This window comes from Mustela putorius, unplaced genomic scaffold (assembly GCF_011764305.1).
Source record: "Mustela putorius furo isolate JIRA1106 unplaced genomic scaffold, ASM1176430v1.1 tig00003901_pilon_pilon_pilon, whole genome shotgun sequence".
Taxonomy (NCBI): Eukaryota; Metazoa; Chordata; class Mammalia; order Carnivora; family Mustelidae; genus Mustela; species Mustela putorius.
This window is the reverse complement of record NW_025422049.1, coordinates 17,281,463-17,301,768: the sequence shown is the minus strand read 5'-3', so window position 1 is coordinate 17,301,768 and position 20,306 is coordinate 17,281,463. Positions and strand designations below refer to the sequence as shown.

The 20,306-nt window shown below is 34.7% G+C and overlaps 1 protein-coding gene across 4 annotated transcripts in view; it reads left to right on the top strand.

Moving 5' to 3' along the window:
- The window catches only part of COL4A5 (collagen type IV alpha 5 chain), a 255,574-nt gene that overhangs the window by 156,943 nt on the left and 78,325 nt on the right, over window positions 1–20,306 (top strand). For all 4 annotated transcript variants that reach the window (XM_045068340.1, XM_004769034.3, XM_004769031.3 and 1 more), the window contains exons 20-29: window positions 3,079–3,252; window positions 3,553–3,636; window positions 7,253–7,345; window positions 8,781–8,851; window positions 9,155–9,346; window positions 10,030–10,198; window positions 12,340–12,432; window positions 12,535–12,639; window positions 13,638–13,735; window positions 15,088–15,238. In XM_045068340.1, the coding sequence (XP_044924275.1) occupies window positions 3,079–3,252; window positions 3,553–3,636; window positions 7,253–7,345; window positions 8,781–8,851; window positions 9,155–9,346; window positions 10,030–10,198; window positions 12,340–12,432; window positions 12,535–12,639; window positions 13,638–13,735; window positions 15,088–15,238 (1,230 nt within the window). The remainder of the gene's footprint in view (window positions 1–3,078; window positions 3,253–3,552; window positions 3,637–7,252; window positions 7,346–8,780; window positions 8,852–9,154; window positions 9,347–10,029; window positions 10,199–12,339; window positions 12,433–12,534; window positions 12,640–13,637; window positions 13,736–15,087; window positions 15,239–20,306) is intronic.

Here is a 20,306-nt window from a genome sequence, read left to right as displayed (position 1 = left end):
GAATATTTGTTATCCTTGGGAAAGAGAGGGCAGTGACTTGGGATGGGTAGATGAAGGGGCTCCTGGAGAGTTGGTGATGTTCTAGTTCTTGGGGGTACTGGTTACCAGATGTGTTCCTTTTGGATAATGTATTAAACCGTATACCCTTACACTTTTTGGTATGTATGCCATGCTTCAACATGCAAATCCAATCAGCTTGAACCAGAATTCTTTCTCTGGTTAGTACTAAGGCCAGCTGCCATAGCATTTGGTCCAAGACTCTGGAATTACATGATCTCAATCTCCGTTCATATCCTAGCTTTAACTACTTCCTGTCATGGAGATCTTAGCCAAGTTATTCACTCTCTGAGTTTGTTTCTTCATCTGTAAAACAGGCTTATTATGCTACCCTGTGTATAGTTATTAAGGGGATTAAATCCTGTCAAAAAATTTAAAAAATTCTTTGCAGGCTGTGCTCTGTGACCACAGTGAAATGAAGTTAGAAATTAACAGCAGAAAGCACCAAATATCTTTACATTTGTATATTAAAATGAACATATGTAAATAACTTTGGAGGTAAGCAAGAAATAAAGAGAAATGACTAAATGCTAAACAACCTTATAATCAAAACTTACTAAACATAGCCAAAGTGGTGCCCTTAATGTGATACTAAACATAAATGATACTAAACATAAATGAGCTAATTTGAAAAAATAATAAGAACTGAAATAAGCATAAACAAAATAGAAGGAAAAACTTGATAAAGGTAAAAACAAGAAAAAAATATGATCAAGAGAAAAACAAGAGAAGGCACAAATAATATCAATAAAGTATTATTACCATAAATACAATTAATTTTTTTAAATTATAAGAAAACTGTAAAACTCCATCAATATAATGGAAATTCTAAATGAAATATCCATTACTCATGAAACAAAAAACACAAATTACTAAAATTTTCCTGAGAAAGTAAAAAAAAACCTTAGTAGATTAATTACCATGGAAGATTTAGAAATGTTAAGGATTTCTATGAAAAAACCATTTTATAGGTGGTTAGTTTTGTGGATGAATTCTACTAAGTTATTGAGTGAGTAATTCTGATATTTTACAAACTTTTTCAGAACTTTTTTTTAAAAAAGGACATTTAATTTCATTTTTCTGCATGTGGCTGTCAAATTTTCCCAGCACCATTTATTGAAGAGGCTGTCTTTTAATTTTATAACATTGACACCAAACCACCAAGGAGATAGCACTAGAAATAATTATAATTCACTCTCATTTATGAATATAAAAAAATCCTAAATAAAATATTTGTAAATCCAGAAAAATATGAAATAATATGATGATATGACCAACTAGATTTTACCCTAAGATTTCAAGGATGGTTCTAGCCAAACTGTGGAAAGAACCTAGATGTCCATCAACAGATGAATGGATCAAGAAGATGTGGTTCAACATTATTGTAATTGACTATATTGACAGATTAAAAGAGAATGGGCCAATATTTGTTAAGAAAAGAGTAAAATTCAATGCTCATTCAATTTTTGAAAGGTAAAAAAGTTATCCCAGAGTCCTGGGATTGAGGCCCCTGTCAGGCTCCTTGCTCAGCAGGGAGTCTGCCTCTCTCTCCGCCTCTGCCTGCCTTTCTGCCTGCTTGTGTGCTTTCTCTCTCTCTTTTTCTGACAAATAAATAAATAAATAAAATCTTTTAAAAAAGAAAAAAAAACTAGGTTTAAAAGGGAACTTAATGAAGCTGCTGCATATAGGAAGTATAGGACTGTATAGAAAATGTCATACTTTTTGTGGTAAACATCAGGAACATTCACATTCAAGTAAAAAATAAGATACACATACTCAGAATTATCTATACCCTTTGTCCTTACACTGGAGAGACCAGCCAGTACACTACATCTGGAAGAAAAAAGAGGTGTAAGGATGGAACAAAACCCCAAATTTGAGTTATTCACAAACCCTATTATAATCTACCTAGAAAGCCTAAAAGAATCAAATGACACATTACCAGAACTTAGAATGTTTGCAAGGTGGACAGATATGATAGTTGCATACTTAAATAATTTGACTTTCTCTTTACCAGAAGTAAAAAAATAAAATGTATGAGAAAGAAATCCAGTTAACAATAGTAATAGCAATAAAATTCATAGTAGTAATCAAATTAACCCATGAATAAACCAAACAAAAGATGTGTAAGGCCTTTTTTCAGAGTTCTATAAGATATCATTAAATAATATAAATTAATAAATAATGGAGAGACCTAATTTCTTGATATGAGAACTCAATATTATAAACAGATGATTCTCCCAAAATTTAATCTTTAAATTCAAATAAATCTCATTCAAAATTCCAGTATTTTTTAAATGAAACTGACAAACTGATTTTAAAATGCACTTAGAAGATAAATTTGTAAGTCTAGTAAAGATGGTTTTTATTCATTTTTTCAACTAACATCTTCTTTCATGAAAATAGAAGCATTTTCTTTTTTTATCCTATTAATATTTTATTTCTGAATTTTTCCCGAAGCATTTTCTTTTTTTAATTTAAATTCAATTAGCCCACTTATAGTATATCATTATAAAGATAGTTTTGAAAAAGAACAAAGATGTGTATATTTTCCTTAGCAGTTCTGAAAGCATTATTCAAATCATTTATAATTATAATGATTATTTTTATTATTATAAAAAGATGCATTCATGTTACAGGAATAGGTAGTACAGAAGAATGTCCAGAAATAGAGCCACGTTTGCATGAAAACTTTGAGATGCTTCTTTTTCTCTTCCTAATATTTTCTAGTATTTCTTAGATTAAAAGATCGTAGCATCAAAGAAGAGCAAGTAGAGGGTTGTTAGTACATTTCCCAAAGTAGTAAAGCTACCTTAAATTATTCTTTCTTACACTCAAACTGGTTGTTACATTATTTAAAACTTTTCATGCTTTTCCAGATGTCAATTCTTATAGAAAAAAAATAAAAACATAACTGGCATTAAAAATTAAAGGAAGATCTTTTTATTTATGTCTCATTGAGAACTAAAGTAGTATCTCTAAAATAAGATCATTTTGATCACTTTATTTTTTTAATCTTAGGGACTGCAGTTACTGGTCCTCCTGGCCCCCCTGGCTTTCCTGGAGAAAGGGGACAGAAAGGTGATGAAGGTCCACCTGGAATTTCTGTTCCTGGATCTCCTGGACTTGATGGACAGCCTGGGGCTCCTGGACTTCCAGGGCCTCCTGGCCCTCCTGGCCCTCACATCCCTCCTAGTAAGCTATACTTTTCTCCTAAATTCTGTGGGGTTTGTTTTGTTTTCATTCGTAGGTGAATCCAGCTGAAGGTTTGCACTATTCTACTGCTTTTTCTACTTTTGATTTTTGGTGATTCTTTGATGTTCAAATTTTCTCTTGAAATTATCGCCAATATTATATCTTCCTTATGCTTATAGGTAGTTGTATAACTGCAGAGAAGTAACTGAAAATAGATCTTATTTTCTAGTCTGCTTTCTTTTTGTTTAGTCTTCTGGATATTCTGCAACTATTAGTTTGCTATCCTTTATTTTGTCTCAGGTGATGAGATATGTGAAGCAGGCCCTCCAGGCCCTCCGGGATTGCCAGGTGATAGAGGACTCCAAGGAGAACAAGGAGTGAAAGGTTTGACCCCCATATTCATTCCTTCATTCTTTCCAATCTTCAGCCAAATGCCCTCTATCCTCCACTCTACCTCAGTCACTCACTGGTACGGTCTTACTCCCAAGACCATCTCATCACCAGTAGTGCACACTTACATGATCTTGATTTCATGAATTCCATTTTCTGACCACTGTATCCTTTCTAGCTCACTACCTATAATAACCTGACTCCGATATTACTTCAGCCTCACTGATACCTACCAACTTTGACTCTCCCTCAACCTTTTGATATTCTTTCTTCCCTCATAACCTATAAATGTCAGGATCAATCATTGTAAACAATCCCATGTATAAACCCTTGTCCCCTTCACTCTTCTCTCACTTGATTGTATGTACTCACTTGGAACAAAAGCCTAGTTTGGGTAATTCCAAATTATCACATCTTCTGAGCCTACACCTTCTCTTCCCTCCTCAAATTTTTAACACCTCCTCTTCCATTCTCATGTTAAGATATTGACCTGCTTCTACTTCCACTGACCAACTGAAGCAGTAAGAGAATTTTCACAGATTACCACTGTCACATTTACGTACCTACTTGAATCTGTGCACATATATTCTGCACTCCAGCCTATTACTATCACTGCTCTTATCTAAAGCCAGTTATTCTATTTGTACAGTAGATTCCATTCCCTCTTGTGTTCCCAAGGATTTCATTCCAGAAATTCCTGCCTCTCCCACGTTGTCAGTTTTTCCCTTTTACTGGATCATTCCTAGCGGCATACAAATATACCTTTTTTCACCCAACTAGAAAATACCTTATCCCACTTTCCCTGCCAGATCCTGTTCTAGTCCCTTGCTCCCATTGCAGCAATACTCCTCCAGAATTTTCTACTTACCATCTCTGGATACTCTTACTCCAGTCAAGTTTTTACTCCCCTAATCCACCACTCCATAGATGCTGTTTTTGTCCAAGTCACCAGCAGCCTATACCCCGGTAATCCAAATATCTTTTTTTACTCTCTTTCCATTTCTAAACACTTTCCTCACTTGTCCTGATTTTCTTCATACCTCCTTGGATTATTAATATATTAGATATAGAGGTAGTGATAGAGATAGATATGTCTATATATATATCCCTTTCTGTATAGTTGTCTATCTCAATCTCTTTATATGTATATCAATGTATCTATATAATCTCTCCTGAAAAATACAGAACTTTTCCAGGACTCTAGAAGACTCTTGTGCCCCCTAGTCAGCACTCCCAAAAGTAACCACTAGCTTATCCTCTATCATACATTAGTTTGCCTAATCTTGAACTTTGTATAAATGGACTCATACAGTATGGGCTCTTTTGTGTCTGATTCTTTTGTCCAATATTATGTCTGTAGGATACCTATGTTTTTGTTTCTAGCAATATTTTTCACTTCTCTTTGGTGTTCTTTGTATGAATATACCTGAATATTCATTCTAATGTTAACAGACATTTGGTCTAGGGCTATTGTTAGTAAAGCTGCTATGAACATTCTTACACATGTATTTTGTACGACATAAGCATTCATTTCTGTTGTGTATATACCTGAGAATGGAATTGCTGTATTATAGGGGTAGTTGCAGGTTTTCTTTGCATAGATAACACCAAACCATTTTTCCAAAGTGGTTTTAGTTTCTAGTTACCTGATGACTTATTGATGCCGAGCCTCTTTTCTTATAGTTCGTATATTCTCTTTGTCAAGTACTTTTTTCCTATTTTTAATTGGGTTGTTAGATATTTGTATCACAACTATCTTCTTCCATTCTGTGACTTGGTTTTTTACTCATGGCTTTTTTGGCATAAGTTATTAATTAGAAGAAATCCAATCATTAATGTCTTCTTTTATGGTTAGTGTTGTTTATGTTCTGTTTTAGAAATCTTTGCTTATCCCAAGATATTATCCCAAGGTGATATTTCTATGTGTTTTCTTCTAAAAGCTTTATCATTTTGACTTTGATCTTTTATCTGTCTTCAAGTAATGTTTGTGTTTGAAGCAGGCATCAAAGTACTTTTTCCATATGGATATTGAATTGGCTCAATATTGTAGTACAAACAACCATCATTTCTCCAATGAATCACATTAGCACTTTTGTTGTACATCTTAACGATACCATATGTATGAGTCTGTTTCTGACCTCTCTGTTTTGTTCATTGTTCTATTTGTTTCTCCTTCCACCAAGCTAGACTATCTAAATTATTGTAGCTTTATAGTAAGTCTTGGCTTAATTTGCATTTTGGCATGTATTTTAAATTTATTTATCCAATGTATAATTTTGGAATGCCCCAAATATTTTAGTCCTTGTTCCTCTTCTGTATTGGAACGCATTCAGTCACTCTCCTGACTTTAAATACCACTTATTTGCCAGTGACTTTGAATTTTATATCTCTTGTCCAGAGATAACTTTTTTCCTCTAGATTAGTATATCCAGCTGTCTACTTAACATTTTGAACTTGACATTTGACCAAGTTAAAGTCCTGATCTCTGTTGCCTCTTCCCTCATAATTTTACCACTTATATCTTCCCTTTTTAAAATGCAGGCCACCTTGGCCTTTTGGTTGCTTGGGCTAAAAACCTTGGAGTCATCTTTGATTCTCTTCTTTTGTATTCCATGTATGATCCATGAGAAAATCCCATGAGCTCTATTTTCAGATATACCCAGAATCTTAACTGGTTCTCCTCATCGTCATTGCTGTCACTCTGGGATGAGCCCTCATCTCTCCTAGATTACTTCAGCAATAGCCACTTAAATGGTTACCCTATCTCCATCATTGCACATCCTTTCTGTTCTCAAGTACAGAGACATCCTTTTAAAACTTAAGTCATATCTTCTTGCTTTCTGCTTAAATTTTTTTACTGGATTCTCATTTCACTCATTGTAAAAGCCAGGCTTTACATTGGCCTATGTAATGTGTTATGATATACCACTCATTATAACCTGTGAACTGTCTGACGTGCTTCCCCTGCCTCTCTCTACTCCAGCAATCTGGTCTCCTTGACGCTTCTTGAAAAGGCCGAACATGACTATTCTTTCTTCCTAGAGTACCTCTACATTCATTAGGTACATGTCACATCCTTTAAGTTGTTTTATCATAAATCATCATCTCATTTCACCATATTATTAAAATTGTAACCTGCCTTTGTAGGGATTATAACCCATCCCTAGCATGTTCAATCACATTTACCCAGGTGTATTTTTTCTATAAACATAACACCTTTTGATACATTTATATCTATATCTATATTATACATATATATGATTTATGATATATATGTGTTAATAATTTATTACCTTCATTGTTTATTATTCCTTTCCACTGGTAGGATGTGAACACCATGAAGGCATGGATTTTTGCCTGTTTTGTTTGTTTTGCCTGTTTTGTTTTGTCTGTTTTGTTTACCAGTATATCATAGACACCTGGAACCAGTACTTGGCAAATAATAGACACTTGGCAAATATTTATCAAATGAATTGATTCTAATATAGGCTTCTCTATACTACACTATTGGGTTGGAATGTTGTTCCTTGATGCTAACTTCTTTAGAAGCTACCTAAAGACATACATACCCCTTTGAGTAAAAATTGTTTCTCAATATGCTTTTCTCTAGGTGACAAAGGTGACACCTGCTTCAACTGTATTGGAACTGGTGTTTCAGGGCCTCCAGGTCAACCTGGTCTACCAGGTCTTCCAGGTCCTCCAGGTAAAACATCCTGCCTCAGGGCAACCTTTTAAAAATATCTCTTGGCTAAAAAAAAAAAATATATATATATATATATATATATATATATATATATATATCTTGGCTAAATATTAGTGAGCTCAGTTTTATATTGATGCCAGTTTCTCATATTCATAAATAATTAAATATGAAATGCCTCTATCTGCTACAAAATAAATTATACTCTTGTTTCTAATACCTGAAGCTACCAGTATTTTCTCTTAAAGCCTTTTGACAATACTATTCCAAGAAAAATATCTTCCCTGTTTCCATATGGTGAGGAAAATAACTCATACAGAGTGAAACTTCTTTCTTCCAAAAATCTGGGGGAAAAGCTCATAATGTCTGGCCCCTGAGTGTAGTTTCCAGTGGCAGAGCTTCTAGTCTTTGGGGATGTATCACATGTCATTAAGGGACAGGGCTTCTACTGTAGTTTGGCAACCAACTGCCCATATTTCTTTCTATACATAACTCCTCCTTCCCTGTTTCCAATCAAAATTATATTTGATATCCATCAGACCCACAGCTCTCTCTCAACTGCCTCTGGGATATCCCAATATTATATTCTCTTGAAATCACACTTTATGTTTGTGTCAGGGATGTCTTTTATCTTTCTGTCTAGTATGTCTGCCAAAGAAACCGATTCATTTAGCACTTGGAAATAAATTTTTAGGTGGTTTTATAGCTGCCACTGGAAGTTAGTAATCTAGCTTTATACCTCCAGTCTAGTGGTTTTTGAACTTGGGAGTACATTAGAGTTACCTGGAGGACTAGTTGAAAACTCATGTTGGTGGTGCCGCCCCCAAAGTTTCTGATTCAGTAGACCTGGGGTGGGGGCCCAAGAATTCGCATTTCTAACCTTCTAACCAGTACTCAGGTAATGCTAATACAGCTGATGGAGGAACCCATTTTGAAAACAACTTCTTTAGTAATATTTCCTCTAGTCTTTGAGCACCAAATGTTTCTCATAAACCAAATTTTATGAAATGGTGAACCAAAGAAAGGTCTCGTAGGGATTTGGGAAATTTGTTTAGGTCAGAATGAAGTAAGATTTTCAGACTGTGTCATTATCTTTCTCCACTTGGCAATAGGTGGTTATAGGAACCTTAACACCTCTGTGCCTGGCAATTGGTAGCTGTGAGCTCTGAGAGGCTTTGTAGTTGGAAACATTTAAGGATACAATATCGTATAGATTCACCTAAAAGAAAGGATGATTTGCTCATTTTGAGAGCATAAAATAGGAAAATAAAAATGTGACTTGTTATATGTGATTGATAATGGGGTTCTTATTTGAAAACTTGACTTCCTGACGTGATGATTTTTATATGAGCTTTGTCAGGGGCTCAGGGTCAAAGTTCACATTATTGTGTGTGTGTGTGTGTGTGTGTGTGTGTGTGTGTGTATGTGCATGTATTAGGATCTCTTGGTTTCCCTGGACAGAAGGGAGAAAAAGGACATGCTGGTCTAACCGGTCCCAAAGGATTAACAGTAAGTTTTGAGTATATTATAGAACACATACACACCCCAAAAAACCTAGAAGAAATCCATTTACCCTTTGGTTTTCTTTTGTGGATATATATAATAAAAGAAATTTAGTTCTTCTGTTAATTTGTGTTCTTTTTAATTCCTTGACTCTCCCTGACTCACATGCCTCACTTTGTTCTTAGCTTTGTACACTAAATGTCATTGGGTGGGAGGGTAGGATAAACTGGAGAGAAAAATATGTGGGGAAAAAAAGAAACTGATTTTTTTCTTTTCTTCTTTTTCCCTTCTTTCTTTTTCTTCTCTCAGGGCATACCAGGAGCTCCAGGTCCTCCAGGCTTTCCTGGATCTAAAGGTGAACCTGGTGATAGCCTCACTTTTCCAGGAATGAAGGGTGACAAAGGAGAATTGGGTTCCCCAGGAGCTCCTGGGCTTCCTGGTTTACCTGGTACCCCTGGACAGGATGGATTGCCAGGGCTTCCTGGCCCCAAAGGGGAACCTGTGAGTTGCTTTGATATTCTTGGTTTTGTGATGTCAAATTGTTACTTAGGGACATTTCCTAGGATGAACCTTGTTCTATAATGAATGCCCAGTTAGTAGTTAAAAGAATGTAACTGTAGGTAGTAATGATACATTGTTATTGACTATGTTGGGTTTCTGTACCACCTTTTTCTCTCAGTTGTTTTATCTTCTTAACCTATTACTATTTGAGTAATATTGGTTGGGAATAGGTGGGCAGGAAGTTAAGATGCTTATGGGTCAGTGTGAAGTTCCCCTTCTCATATACTACGTATCTTTGTCTGGGTTTATTTGGACCTGAGAACAGAAGTCTAATTTGGTTCTATATAGAGAAAGCTTAGAGGTTAGTGTGAGTAGATGGCCATGTGTTAGCTACAAATGTCTTGACTTACTGCTAGAGTGTAAGCTTTATGAAGGCAGAGATTTTTGCCTATTTTTGTTCTTTGCTGTATCACCAGCCCCTGACACATAATGGGAACTAAAAAATATTTGTTGAGGAATTAATGAATAAATGGAATTATCACACATCCCATCCTCTAATAACATACACTAATACAGCTTTTAAGAAAAAATATTTATAGCTGTATCATTTCTTTAGTTATATTCAGTAATACCAATATACCAACTTATATCTATGTTTCTGCGTTAAATTTTTCCGTTTTCAGGGTGGAATTGCTTTTAAGGGTGAAAGAGGTCCCCCTGGGAATCCAGGCCTGCCAGGTCTCCCAGGGAATAGGGGGCCTATGGGCCCTGTGGGTTTTGGTCCTCCAGGCCCTATAGGTGAAAAAGGCATACAAGGTGTGGCAGGAAATCCAGGCCAGCCAGGAATACCAGGTGAGTTTACTATGATTGTTTTGTTTTTAATTTGGTGCTTAAGAGTAGAAATGTATTATCTTCTGGCCATTCTTGGCTCTTTTCATGAGAGATCTGTTTTCCTGGCCATTTATATTTGGGCTTTTCAGAGCTCCTTAGCAAGGGAGCATAGTGTATGTGTTTTCTCTAAAGGGGGGGAAGTTCCTTCTTTAAATTTCTTCTGATTGTCTTCATTGTTTTTGTTGTTTGTTATTTTTAAGTACATGGTACATAAAGTTTAACAACTATAATGGAAACACACATGTACATACCACACATGTCAAAAAACGGAAGATTGCCATCATCCTAGAAACCCCCATCTTCCTTTCTCTGTCCTTTTCCGATCATGATCCCCTTCCATTTCTCCAGAGGTAACCACTGTCCTGACTTTTGCATAATTTCCTTCCATTTGCCCCCTAGTTTTATCACCTAAATATGGATCCCTAAACAAAGTACTTTAATTATGCTTCTTTTTGAACTTCATAATAATGGAATCATAGGGTAAGTATTCCTTATGTTAACTTTGTGTATAGCTATAGTACATTCATTTTCATTGCTGTATAGTATCCCAATGTGTGTGTATGTATGCACGCGTGCATGTGTGTGTGACATTATATTTATCCATTCTGTTGTTGATGGACAATTGGGTCATTTATAGTTCAGGTGTATTATGAATAATGCTTCTGTGTACATCATCGTATATATATATATATCCTGGTGTATATGTGCACATACTTCTCTGAGGAAACATCAGCAAACTACAGCACAGCATTCAAATCTAGCCTGCTACTTATTGTCATAAATGAAACTTGTTTGAACACATCTGCACTTACTCACTATTGTCTATGGTTTCTTTTGCGCTCCTACACATAGTCTCAACATTTTGCAGACCTGAGTACTTGCTACTGAGACCTTATGGCCCACAAAGCCTGAAGTATTTACTGTCTGGTCCTTCTCAGAAAAACTTTGCCAATCTCCAGGCTAGAGTATGTATTTAAGACGCACATTCTCAAAGCATAGAATAAATGCAGCTTCAGCTTTACTAGATAATGTTCAAAGCAATTTTACCAGTTTCATCAGCAGTATTGGAGATTTCTTGTTGTTCTTCATCCTCATAAACATTTTGTACTGTCAGACTTTTTATATCCTTGTCAGTTTGCTGAGTGTGATGTAACTCATGACAGTTTTATTATATTCCCCTGATTACATTAAAGTTCAGCACCTTTTCATATGTTTGTTGACTGTTTCGATTTCCATTTCTGAAATTCCCATTCAAGTGGTTTTTTGGACCATTTTTTATGGGATTGTTTCTTTTTCTTATTGATTTAGGATTTTTAAAATATATATATTCTGTGTATTGTTTGTTATCTATTCTGCAAAATTTTCACTCACTACAGCTTGCCATTTTCATTCTCTATGGTGTCTTTAATCAACAGAAATTAATTTGAATGTAGTCTCATGTATTAATCTTTTCTCTCATAGTTAGTGCTTTTTTTTTTCCCTTTTCCTGATTTTATTAAGTGATATATCATGATTTTTAAGATGTGTATTTATGTTTACACTATTGTGATTATAATAACTGAATTATACAGTGACATATGGTTATATTTCTATTCTTGAAAAAATTTTTTTTCTTTCCAGGAGTAAATAATTGTCTATTTTTTTTTTAAATTTTTTATTTTTTATAAACATATATTTTAGAGATCCACTTTTGTCCTGAGCCTATTTCAAGTTCTTATTTCAATTAATGAGAAATAGGTGAATCTGGACTTTGCATACATGAAACCTTAAGGTGCCATTAGTTTAACCAAAAAAAAATTTCTTGTTTACTGCAGTTTCAGTTTTGTTAGGCTCTTTAGACCTACATTTAAAAATATTTTTATAGATGGCCTCTTCAATCCTGGAAGCTCTTAAAACTGTCATCTACTTATTCTTTTTGAAAGTTTATCCTTCTGTTTGGTATATTTCTTGGATAAATAATACGGGGATATTTTTCTTGTGGGTTCTTGTTAGTGTGCATCTTCAAAAGATTATAGATACTTTCTTGTTTTCCTTTTAATTAAAAAGACATCTGTAGTCAAGTGAACACTTCTCATTCACTGCTTATTGCCTCTTGTTCTTAGGTCCTAAAGGTGATCCAGGTCAGACCATAACCCAGCCAGGGAAGCCTGGCCTGCCTGGTATCCCAGGCAGAGATGGTGAAGTAGGTCTTCCAGGTATGTGAGGAATTTTTTTGGCCATGTCTTTAACACTTACTGACTTCTTTCTCTGAAAGTATCCCTTTCAAAAAAAAAAAAAAAACTGCTGTATCTCCATAGGTGATCCTGGACTTCCAGGCCAGCCAGGCTTGCCAGGAATACCCGGTAGTAAAGGAGAACCAGGTATTCCCGGAATTGGGCTTCCCGGACCACCTGGTCCCAAAGGTATGTAGGACTGGGCAGGAGGCAGGCTAGTTTAATTAGTTAGTATGACATTATTCTTTGATATAGTTCCTTCAACAAATAAGATAGGGTAACTGTGCCTCTTTTCTCGGTACCGTAAATAATGTAAGTGAAAAGTCACAACATGTATACACTATAAATTTACTATCTTTATCTGAAGCAGTCCAGACAAGAAAATATTTAAATTATAGTTATGCAAAAATGATATATAAGCTTTTAAAATTACAGAATTATTGTCTTTTGTGTTCACCATTTTATTTTCAGGGCTTAGAAAAGTTCCTGGCACAGAGTAAGCACTCAATAGATACTTGTTGAATGAATGGATTGTATTAAGCAGAAAACATATTTATTACACATATGTATCCAAGTAATGTTTTATCCTAAATCACATTCTCTTGATTTATAGGGCTGTTGCTTCAGTTCTGCTTTTTTTCTCACAGAATTTATTTTCATGAATGGCAAGCATGCACATTGGTCTGAGAACAGTAGTTTAAATGGCCTTACTCATACTAAATGACTTCAAAAGAGTAAAATTTGACTTTATGTGTATGTTTTATTCATGTGTATGAATAATACTTACAGTTGTTTTTAGCTCACTTCCAGAACTATATGGTAGACCTTTTATCATACTATATCCAGATATAAGCAGAATAGAAATTTTCTGCATGTTTGTGTGGGAGTCATTCCTAATGTTTAGCTCTATCTCATTAGTAATAGCTCTCATTTTCCTTTAGAAGAGTATATCTTCCATACACATTAACTCTATATGAAAGTGACAGGACCATACATGATTGAGAGGGTATATCAGGTATTTGTAAGGGTTGATCCTGAGTAGTCAGCTAGAATATCAGTGTACTTTTCACATCTCACTGTAGTCACTAAGCATGGTTGGACAGGGTAAAAATGTGGGTTTGGGAGTTTGGGTATCTTTCTTAATGTGTCTTCTCTTTGGAGATTAAAAATGACTAATCATTGCACAGGTTTCCCTGGAATTCCAGGACCTCCAGGAGCACCTGGGACACCTGGAAGAATTGGTCTAGAAGGTCCTCCTGGGCCACCAGGTTTTCCAGGACCTAAGGTCTGAGATATTTTACTTTATTCTTTCCCCTTTTCCTATTTCTCCTATTCCCTTAGCTCTCTGCTTTGATGTAGACATTATTATCTCGAGTCTTCACTCTATAAATAAAGTTCGCTGATTATATTTTCACTTAAAAATATTTAACCTGGGGCGCCTGGGTGGCTCAGTTGGTTAAGCGTCCAACTCTTGATCTCAGCTCAGGTCTTGATCTCAGATCATAAGTTCAAGCCCCATGTATAACCCCAAACAGTCTTTCATTGTTGAGAGGTCATATTTGAAGCAAACAAAGTTTCTGGAACTGTTTTAGAGTCAAAGTTTATCTGATGAGATGAGATTAGATGAGAAAATACAATCATCAGCTCCCCTGTACTTCTCTGTAGTATCAGCATACCATTTAACCTCTGTCCATGCCTGTGTGATAATTGGTAGATAGCATGTCAAGAACTTCCCATACTGTTTTACAGTCTCAATTCCATCCTACATATATAATGCAAGCCACTGTTATTAGCTTAGTAATAACAGTAATATAATAATAATAATAATAATAATAGCAGTAGTAAATACTATGTTTGAGTTATTTTCCATTCTTTTTATTATATCTTAGCTAATCTTAAATTTTCCTTAATAACCTTCAGCAAACTGTTGTGTATAATTATCCTGTTTCTGTATTTTCTCTGTATTTAATTAATTTAAAGTTTTTTGTGTTTTCATCTTTGCTATTTCTTCCATGGGAAGAACAATTGACCATGACCCTAGCTCTCATGAGAAACCACTTCTGTATTGTCTGATTGTTCTTATTTTATTATGAACCTTTCAAATGAACACAAAAGTAAAAAGAATAATATAATGAAGTTTCATATATCCATTACTCATATTCCAAATGATCAAGATTTCAGCATATTTACTTCAGCTATTCCTTTTTTCTTTGCCAAAGTATCTTAACTCGGGTCTCAAAATCATATTACTTCACCTGTAAATACTTCAGTGTTAATCTCTAAGTAAATGGACATTTCATACAAGAAAAAAAATTGTCATTATCGCATTTAATCAAATTTAAGATAATTATCTAATACTCAGTCTGTAATCATATTTCCTCACTTGGGTTCTTTAATCTCATATTCTCTCAGTTATCTCTTTCTTGTGCTGAAACCAAATCCTTTAATTTGTTTCTCATCCTTCCAGATGTTCTCTCCAGTATGCCAATTATTTTTCATTTAGTTATCCTATTCCTTCCCCCATAGGGGAAAAAAGGTATTACCTTATAATTTCTGCTTTAAATTCTCCATGATAAACAATAAACACCAAGAAAATCATGGGAGGTTTTGTTGTGTTTTCTCATGTTTATGCTTAAGGGAGAACCAGGACTTGGGCTGCCTGGGCCACCTGGACCCCCAGGACTCCCAGGTTTCAAAGGAACACTTGGTCCCAAAGGGGATCGTGGTTTCCCAGGACCTCCAGGTCTTCCAGGACGCGCTGGCTTGGATGGGCTCCCTGGACCAAAAGGTATAGAAATTATTGATACTTCTCAATTTGCTTTTATAAAAATTGAATATAACTTTTATAAAAATTGAAACTGTTGAGAAAGTTTATGGGTGATAGGTCCAATTAACTGAAAGCCTATGCTCCCACTCTGTCACTTTTTTTTTATCTTCCACTGATATTTTTTATATTTTATTTCATTGAATAGATGATTCAATCATATATATATATATGATTGAATATATATTGAACTATATATATATATATATATAAATAGTAGCACTGAGAAGTCTTCCTTTTAACCCCCTTCCATCTTCTGTTTTCCCCATCCCATATGTAGCCAATTTTTGAGTTATTTATCTTTCTAGTATTCCTTCATACAAATATAAGCCAATAAGAATATATATTTGTATTTCCTAACTTTCTGAAAAGATACAATACTACCTTTTGATTCTTTACACATTAATTATTTTACTTAATTTTATATCCTAGAGATCACCTTATGTCAGTACATCAAAATCTTGATTTTTAAAAAATAGCTACCTAGTACTAAATTGCTTGGGTTTACCATAGCTTATTCTACTAGTTGCTAGTTGCTATGTTGGGTTTTTGACAATCTTTTCTTATTAGAAATGATGTCACACTGAATTGTCTTGCATGCATGTTATTTCATATGTGTACAGGTATAATAGTAGAATAATGAAAATTGATTTTTTTCTGAATTAAAGGCTAAATGCATCTCTAGATATTGTCAGATTCCTCTGTTTGCACCATACACTCCTACCAGCAATGAATCAGTGTACTTGTTTCTCTACAGCCTTGCTAAGTGTGTATGTTGACGAACTCTTTAATTTTTGCCAATCTGATAGAAGTAGGTATCAGTATAGTTTTTTAAACATTTTATTGTGAAAAATTTCATATGCACAGAAAATTAAAAACTGTGCAGTGAACACTTCTATATCTACCATCAAGATTCCACAATTAACATTTTACCTCTGTCAACATTTTTTTTACATTTCATATAAACAGCAAAGTAGAAAGAATTTTCAGTGACTACGCTATACCCATTATTGATATTCTATTATTATCAACATTTTACTACACATGATTTGTCACATATGAGTTCATACCTTTCTGTAAAAAATTGACTTATTTTTGATACATTTCACAGTAAATTGTAACAGCAGTACACTTCTCCCTAAATACATTAGCATGCATATTATAACTATAATTCTCCTGCTTTTTTTTCCCTTTTGACATAAAATTCACATTAAGCAAGATGCACATATCTTACAGAGACATTTGCTTGATTTTGACAAATGCATGCACTAGTGTAACTAAACACCTATCGAGATATAATCCCAGAAATTTCCCTTTTGCCCCTTTTCTCAGTCCCTATAGCAACATCCACAGTGGCAACTGTACAGTTACGATTTTTCCTTGTAAATTCATTCTACCTGTTCTAAAACTCCACATGGAATCACACAGTGGGTACATTCTTTGTAAGACTTCTTTCATCCAGGATATTGTTTCTGAGGTCCATTAAAGTGTTTATTAAGAGTTTTTATTTTTTAATTATTGTTTCATTGTATAGATATAGCAATGTTTGTTTATCCACTCTCTGTTGATGGACACCTGAACAATGTTGAGTTTTTGGCTATTATGAGTGAAGCTGTTAAGAACATTCTTTTACAAATCTTTTTGTGGACATGTGTTTTCATTCTGCTTGGTGAAATACTTAAGAGTAGAATTTTTGGGTCAAAAAGTAGGTATATGCTAATTATATGAGAAGCTACTAGACCTTTTTCCAAAACGGGGGGAGGGGGTTTGGGAGAAGGGGGTGGGATTATGGACATTGGGGAGGGTATGTGATTTGGTTGTACCATTTTAAACTCACACCAGTATGGTATGAAAGTTTCAATTGTTCCACATTCCCTCCAACACTTGGTATTAATCAGTCTTTTCATTTTTGAGTTTTGGTAGGTGTGTTATTAACATGTTTTGGTCTTAGTTTTAATTTCCCTGATGACTAATGATGTTGAGCTCTTTTACATGTACTCGTGGATTATTTCACATTTGAATATTTTTCCCATTTTAACATATGGGTTTGTTTCTGTTTTAATTGTTAAGTTGGAAGTGATCTTTATATATTCTGCATACTGGTATTTTGTGAAATACATTTTATGAGTATTTTATCCCTATCTTGTTTGCCTTTTCATTTTTTATCAGTGTATTTTAATGAATAAAAGTTTTAGTTTTTGATGTTTCATTTATCTATTCTTTATAGAATTATTATATTATTTTCAGTGTTATGTATAAAAAACCTTTCCCAAAGTTCTAAAGATACTCTGTTTTATTTCATAAATTTTATAATTTTAGCATTTATGTTTAAAGCTATCATCCATCGCAAATAATTTTAATAAACATTATTTGTTCAAAATAGTTCCCTCCCCCATTGAATTACTTTGGCATCTGTGTCAAAGATCAGATGGCTATATATGTATAGGTCTGTTTTGTGCTGTCAATTCTACTTCTCTATTTTACTGTCCTTAAGACAATACCAACTGTTTCTATTACTGTAGCTTTATAATAAGACTTGATGTCAGGTAATGTAAGTCCTCCAAGTTTGTTCTTTTTTAAAAAAATTCTTTGAATATCCTATATCCTATATATATCATATATATATATCCTATCCTATATATATCCTATATATATCCTATATATAGGATATATCCTATATCCCTTTATTCTCAGGGTAGTTTAGATTTGTATTTCCATTATTATGAACAAAATCGAACTTTTTCTATGCTTAAGGGACATATTTTTCTTGTGAACTGCTCATGTCCTTTGCTCATTTCTCCATTGGTTTCTTCTACCTCCTTAATTCTGATTCCTCTAATTATAAATAGGAATAGAATTAGCTTAGCTGGTTTGGCAATTGTTTTTTTCTTACTTCTTTGTAAGGAATGGGACTCTCCCAGTCAATATTTTGACCCCCAGAGAGGAATCTGAAAAGCTCTGTACTACTAAAGCATGTAGGATTGATTCCCATTAAAGCAATATGACAACATAGCCCAATTTAGCCAGCCTGGAGTCTGCCAGTAAAAGCCCCAAACTGGCCCAATACAAATTCTTCTTAGATAAGCTCTTTTAAAAATACTTACCTGTCTTCAAGTAAACAGTTCTGGCCCACTGTAAACTGTAACACTCAAAAAAGTTACACTTTGCGTTTTCTACCAAAGATCTACCCCAGCTTAGACATATGACCCCAAAAATTGCATATAGAGACATTCCACATGATAAGCTATGTGGCAGACAGTCTCCATATAGAAATTGCTCACTCAGGATACTTTATTAAAATGTCCTTGAGGGGTGCCTGGGTGCTCAGTGGGTTAAGCCTCTGCCTCCAGCTCAGGTCATGAGCTCAGGATCCTGGGATCAAGCCCTGCATTGGGCTCTCTGCTCAGCAGGGAGCCAGCTTCCCACTCTGTCTCTCTGCCTGCTTCTCTGCCTACTTGTGACCTATCTTTCTATCAAATAAATAAATAAAATCTTTAAAAAAATAAAATAAAATGTCCTTGCGATGGGTTAGGAAGAAATGGGTTGAAGCCTATTTTATTTTGTAAAATATTTTATTTATTTGCGAGAGAGAGGGAGTGAAAGAGAGACAGAGAGAGTACAATACAAGCAGGGGGAGCCACAGGCAGAAGGAGAAGCACGCTCCCTGCTGAACAAGGAGTTGGATGAGGGACTTGATCCCAGACCCTGGGGATCACAACCTGAGCCAAAGGCAGACACCCAACCAACTGAGCTACCAGGTGTCACTGAAGCCTATTTTAAGTATCAGTGTCTTAATAGGCATTTATTTTCCTAATCTTTGAAAGGAAGTCTAGGATCCCCATATTCTAGTAAGTTTCATTCTCAAATATTAAAGCCCCAGTACAGTTCCTAAGGTGGTAGAAGAAAAAGAACTTGGGATATCCTGGCATGTAGTTTCTTCATTCCTAAAACATTATGTTCTTATTCTGTACCAGGTACTGTTTAAGTCACTAGGAACCCAGAGGCATAGAGTCTGTTCTCTATGATAGTGGTTATTTCACCTGGAACTCTTATAAAAATGTATCACTAACATTTTTGGGTCACGACACCACAGTCAGAACTCAGTAAACAGCTCACAATAAAAGTTCACCTACCAGACACGCTTATACCAGTGGCTGGGCATTAGAACCTAGTAATCTTTCCTAATAGGAGAGATTGATAGAGCACTTTCAAAGCAAAACAGTGACCAATAATAAATTAATTAGGCCAATACACATCAGGAAAGAATGATATAAGGATGAAGATGTGCTTAAGACTCAATGTTAGAATCACATTAAACAAAACAAAACAAAACAAAAAGGTGACCAGAAACATTCAGTTTGCCTCACACTTTTGTTCAGGGCCTCATCTAAGGTAACTTGGGAGATTTCATATAGGAGGTGACATTTGAGCTGTATCTTTGTAGAAGGATGTTCCAGGAATCAGGAATAACATGCAAAAGTATTGTGACACATAGAATGGAGCAGAAATGGAAATATTGAAAGAAATAAAAAATATAATTTGCAAAAAATCTATATTTTATCTAGAAATTAATAAAATTGTGCTAATGTATTTGTGGAAAAAATTAAAACTTGATTATTAACAACTTGAAAAAAGGTAAAATTAATTGGTTGATGAATCATATGTGTACATGGGAAGGCTGAATGATGTCAGCTCGTTCCAAACTTGGCCTAAATATAATGCATTTTCAATGAGAATTCAAGTAGTTTTTTAGAAGCACTTGACATAACTGATTCTGAAACTTAACATTTACCAAACATACACTAAAATATATTTCAGTATCTTTGTAATTACAGCATTGTGGTGCATGGTATTTTTAAAAAAAGGAATTAAAATCATAAATATGAAAAGTAAAATTTTAGGGTGCTGGGTGGCTCAGTTCGTTAAGCAACTGCCTTCAGCTCAGGTCATGATCTCAGGGTTCTGGGATCCAGCCCCTCATTGGGCTCCCTTCTCAGTGGAGACCCTGCTTCTCCCTCTCCCTCTGTTGCTC